The sequence below is a fragment of the Centruroides sculpturatus genome, unplaced genomic scaffold, assembly GCF_000671375.1.
Source record: "Centruroides sculpturatus isolate CEXI.00-Female unplaced genomic scaffold, Cexi_2.0 scaffold3, whole genome shotgun sequence".
NCBI classification, from domain to species: Eukaryota; Metazoa; Arthropoda; class Arachnida; order Scorpiones; family Buthidae; genus Centruroides; species Centruroides sculpturatus.
The window spans coordinates 1,659,717-1,665,724 of NW_019384366.1; the positions used below are offsets into that span (position 1 = coordinate 1,659,717).

At 30.2% G+C, this 6,008-nt stretch overlaps 1 protein-coding gene across 1 annotated transcript in view; it reads right to left on the reverse strand.

Moving 5' to 3' along the window:
- Positions 1-2,432: 2,432 nt before the first annotated feature.
- LOC111612572 (signal recognition particle 9 kDa protein-like) overlaps positions 2,433-6,008 on the reverse strand; it is a 15,023-nt gene continuing 11,447 nt past the window's right edge. Inside the window, exon 3 of the mRNA XM_023353806.1 lies at positions 2,433-2,655. Coding sequence (XP_023209574.1) covers positions 2,560-2,655 — 96 coding nt within the window. The 3' untranslated portion in view covers positions 2,433-2,559. The remainder of the gene's footprint in view (positions 2,656-6,008) is intronic.

A 6,008-nucleotide genomic window follows, 5' to 3' on the forward strand; every position in this document is an offset into this window, starting at 1 on the left:
ATTTGACTAAGTGCATTGTTTTAAGATTTAAAAAGTAAAGAATATTTTATATTTTTATGTACGTTTCTTTACAAAGCTATATTTAATTATAATTTTCTTTAAAAGTATATTCATACAATTGAAGAATATTTTGTACCAGGTATGTACCGGTACATCCACCACACATTTTATTTCACTGAGTAATTTGTTATTATTTTATTTTTAATTGTAGCCCTTATATCGTGGCTAGTGATTCGGAATGTAATTGTGATATTAAAAATACATTTAGAAAAGTCTATGGTTTTTACTGGCTTATTGAATAAACGATATGAATGGACCCTAGACCAGAGGTGGCAAACCTGTGGCACGCGTGCCCAAAGTGGCATGTCGAAGAAATCTGGCACGTAACAAATTATATGATTTCAGTTTATCATATTTTTCAATCAGATTCTTTACATTTACTCTAATTACAGTGTATTATTTTATTTATTTAAAAATAGTTTTTTAAAACTCTTTTTGTCGTGTGGGTACTAAGAGGGCTTTTTTATTTAGCAAGTCCACAATGGGACAGCTGGGTGGTGAAGAATGGATACCCATCTGAAAATTTTCTGGGGTTTTGATCTTGGGTCTACAAAAGCAATAGCTACCACTTTGACCACTCGGCCAAATTTAAATACAGTTACTCGAAGTCTAAAACTTCTGCACGCATAAACATTTTTAAAGAAAAGTATGCTTAATATACTATGTGGCACGGAGACTCAAAAAGGTTCTCCATCCCTGCCCTAGACCATCACTGAGGCTCAATTGACTGATTGCCCCTGGATGTCGGCTTCTTACAGAAACGCAGCTTCTCTATCATCAAATGTCACTGCACGCCACTGCAGTTTTTAACTTTATTTTTTCCAATTATAAAGTCTGCTGAAGGATTTTGAGGGTCTTGATTGTAATTTCCCAAGCTTGACACAAAATTTGATTGATGCACACATTACTTGAATTTATCAGACACTCAAAATTGCAGAGCAGTCCTTGTACTTCACAAAACCATATGTAATGATTGAATGTATGCTGATCAGTATGCTGACTCAGCAGTAAAGTAGAAATGATGACTTTCACCAGTACATGCAGTTTGGTTGAATGGTAAAGTCACATTTAGCTACAGTTCTGGAACTTTCCAATACTACCTTGTACAGTACATATAAAAGTTTTTAAACTGGCATCAAATAGTTAAATTTCCTTCATAAAAAAATTTTTAAAAATCCAGGAATGTATTAGAAAAATAGCAAAATTGGAAGACTAAATACACAAACCATTATGAAATTATCTGTAAGTCCAATGACTTTTATGAGTATATGACACCAGAGGAACTTTTGAACAATTTAAACCTTAGACAGCCTTTTAACACGTTTGATAAATATGAACACATCAAACTGAGCAACTGATGGTATTTTAGAGACCATTAGAGTTGAGAATGCACACAATCACCATGAAGTTGCTTGTTTCTGATGGATGGCAGAATCAAAATTAGTTACTGTTTAAAGGAACTTCAAAACATGTAAAGCCTCTTCTTCTCATAACAGCATTCTGCAATGGGTAGAACAATTTGAGTATGAAAGAAATATGAAAAGATTGAGGAACCTTGGATATCATTCTTATTATGTGAATTTTATGATGTTTTTCTTTGCATCTCAAGTAAATCTGAAGATAAACCAAGAACTTGCTTCCTCTGAATTCATGGTGCAGTACATACTGTATCTTGAATAAATGTTCAAATTTCATGAGTATATAACTCATGAAATTTGAACATTCATTCAAGCATGCATGAAATTATATATGCATGAAAGTACAAGAGTACAGTTTTCACCACAGAAAAAATAATACAATAAGTCTTATAATAAAAGTTGCATTATTGTATTACGTTTCTTTGATGTAAAAACTATACAGTTGTAATTTTTTTTCCCAACATAAGTTTATTTGAAATATTCACTCTGTTTTGGATACTTAATGGATCAATTCTATATAATTAGAATTGATCCGTTAAGTATCAACATATCACACAATATCTCTTATTAATGTTAGAAATATTAATTCTAATAAATATGATTTGCATATTCTTTTCAAAAATCTAAATATTTCATTTAATCATTGTTTGTGCAAATAAGAAAACATTGACAGTTCACATTTAATAAAATATAAACTAAACATACATTTGAATTGGATTAACTGTAGGCAGATTTTAATTTGTCTAATGGTGACCATTGTCAATGTGATCCAATCACAGTATTAGATTTGACATTGTAAGACAAATTAAGGAATAAGAATAATGCTTGGATCTATATATTCATGAATAATTACAAGGATCTAGATTAGATTCAATGTAGATTATTCATATTGATAGCCTAATACTTTATTAAGAGCAACTTATTAAGCCAACACAATTTAAAAAAGGAACTAAATTATTATTTTACAGTAATTATTTTATTGTATTACATAATGAAGTGAAAAAGCATTAATCTTTTCATTTATAAACTTTTAATATGCAAGTATATACAAAATGTCTCATCATTTAAATGCGAGATAATGTTATTTTTCTTTAGAAGCCATATGTCTCATTAACAAACTAGTCAGTTTTTCTATCTTCTTAACATCCTGAGCATGTTCTGTAAGGTATTGAAGGCACTATAAAAAACAAAGTTCCAATTAGCAAGTGACGAGAATTATCAAATATAAATTACAATAAGTTAATTCTATTAAATCTAAAATTTAATTTATCAAATTCAAATAAAACAATATCTTTATCCCTACTAATTATTTTCTAACAGAGTTCACCATCAAAAGTTTGACTTTTTTAAATATTCAATGTTTGAATTTTGTATAAAGTTTCAATGATCAAATTCTTTCAGATTTTATTAAGGTTTGAATGTTGTACATAGTTAATGAATTGTTAAATAAAGAATACTGTACAATCATCAGATTGTACCTTATACAATTTAATGCTAGCTTCTCAAGTAGGTTGAAAATATTTTTAGCAAATAAATTTGACAGCTAATAATATTAATTCTATTTACATTTAAAATAATCTAGTTTGTATTTTTTATTTTTATTATTCAGAATCTCCAGCATCTAACATTCCACACATAGTACTACATTTTTTTCACTAACTGTGGTGAAAAAAATATCTGCAAATCAGGGTTTCAAATAGTGTGATCAATATAATAGAATATAATTTTACTCTATACTATGTATGGTACAGTACATTTGGAAACATCAAACTAAAATGTTATTCATTATAGTAAAAACATTGGTAAAATGTTTTAAACACATTTCAATGTTTTTCTGCTAATTGTAAATGGTTGCATAAATACTTAGACATCAGGACTATTTGAAATAAACCACAAATTTACATAAAAGTTTGTTTTATGCAGTACCTACTGATACACAACCCCTATGTAAAACAAGACAATGATATACAGTGATACCTCAGTTTTTTTTAATAATCCGTCCAAAAACAATCAGCAAAATCTGAAACCGGCGAAAACTGAGGCAATTATTTCCATATGAATCAATGTTAATTCATTCTAGACACTCCAAAATACATACCAAAAACACATTTTCTAGAGAATAAATATAGTGTTCAATACTAAAAACGAAAAGAAATTAATATAAAATGAATATAAAAGACTAATGTAAAGAGTAAATGAACATTTAACATGGCATTTGAAGGGCTGCTGGCTCTGGAAACTTTCTTTGGTCCAATGATGGAGCTAAAAGAAAAGGAAATCAATGGAATTCGCTAGACGTTGGTAATGCTCACATCATCACGCTGAGATGAGAAATGAGAAACAGCACAAGAAACAATGCCACACGGAGCAGGAAAATGCATGGGTCGTCCTTTGTTCTCTCAAAATTAGCAATGAGGTTGTATGGAATCCAAGGAAACTGATGAAAACGAGAAAAATTTTTTGCAGAAAAAAATCAACAAAAACCGAAACTGACGATAACCGAAGTCAAAGAAAACCGAGGTATTACTGTATTATTTTTTAGCACTGAAATGCTCTCTTATATTATTATAAAATTGGCATTTTTATATTACATACTCAATTATAATATACTTTACTAAACATAATCTATATATGTTTTTTATAAAAATAAACTACAGTATATCTTTCATCATTCTGCATTTTTTATTCATCTACAAATATGGCAGATGAATAAACGTAATCTTCTATAATTTAATTAATTAAAAATAATAATAAAAAGTGTTTTAATGGAGTTTAAACTTAATAAATAATATAAGAATTGCTGTATTTTTATGCATATAACCTTAAGAAAATTGCTAGAATAGAAATAAAACTTTTGCATAACTTGTAACACCATATAACCTGTGCCTGATATGGAACAACAGCTGCTCTATAGGCATCTATCTGAAATTTTAATTAAAAATTGGTTCTTAACTCACCCTATTGTACAATCCAACATCCTCTCAAATTGTCTTTTAAAACAAATAACTTGTAGATTAGATGTACAAAAATATGGCAGTACTTTTGGCCAGCAACCCATCTTCAGATACTCTAAAAGAGAAGTTTGAACTGGAATACTGTTAGTGTGATAGTTTGAAATTTTAAATTTGAAAGTTATTTCAGAGTATCTGAAGATGGATTGCTGGTTTACATAATATGAATATTGCTAACATTCTGTCATTCAACACTTGTAATTTATTGACAACCTTAGTTCAACAAATTGGCAATGACGTCACAGAGAATTTAATCTGTCAGATTTTTCTCTTACAGTGAAACCAATCAACGATGAAATTGGTCATATGTTTGATCACATTCTTACCACTCGAGAGAAACGAATGCTCACAAATCAGAACAATTTAGAAGTTGTATTCCAGAGCATCATGTAAACAAGGGGTCAGCAATGCAGTGCCACAGCACATTTCAGATGCACACTTTAGAAACATAATCATGAAAAGTGCAAATATATATACTTGTAATTTGATTGTGTTGTTATGTGTGTNATAATATAAATGATAAAAATTCATTTAAAAAATTTATTTTTTAAATCTATAGATTTAAAAAATAAACTGAACTTTTTAAAATATTTTTCTTTTTGTCTTTTTTAAATGGCTTAAAAGTATTTTTTAAATATTTTTTCTTATGTAATATACTGTACATAAAAATGAAATAAAATTTTAACAAAAATTATCTTATGATTATTTGTTAATTTTAAGAAACATTTTCTAATAATTTATTTGCAGAAAATTAGCTTATTAATCAACATTTTAGCTTAAGCTATAAAGCTAACTGATAATTACAGTGGTACATCAGGATACGAATGCCCCAGCATACAAAATTTTCAGGGTACGACGTGAATTTTGAACAAAATTTTGCTTCACAGTACGAACAAATCTCACCATACGACGTTACATTAGTTTGCAGTGCCATTTTTTATTCACTTCTGTTCATTGGTCTCAGTCCACGTGTTTGCTTCATCATGGAAGGATCTTGCTCGATAAAGGAAATCTTGAGGTATTATCAGAAAGTGACTGATTTTATTGAAAAGAAACATTCCGAAAAGGTTCACACTGGCCGTATTGCTGCTCAGTTTAATGACATTTGCCTAAGTCATTTTAGAAACATTTTAAAAACTAGGCAAAGCCAAACCTCTTTGGATAGATATTTTACCGAGCGACCTCTACCCAGTGAAGTGAAAGTGCTGTTTTTTTTTTTTTCGTACTCTTTCTGCCCTGTGGGCACTAAGAGTGCCTCTTTTTGCAAGCCCATTATGGGTTTGGCCAGGCCCACAATGGGGCTGCCGGGTGGTGAAGGACGGGGCAGACATATCTGAATGGACCACCCCCCGAAAAATTCCTGAAGATTCGAACCCGAGTCCCCCAAAGCGGTAGGCTGCCACCTTGACCGCTCGGCCATCTGGCCGCGTTAAAGTGCTGGTGGAAGTGAAAGAAATACGGCAAAAAGCAGTAAATAAAATATTTATAAAATATATAGTTGTGATTGACTCGAGAGTTC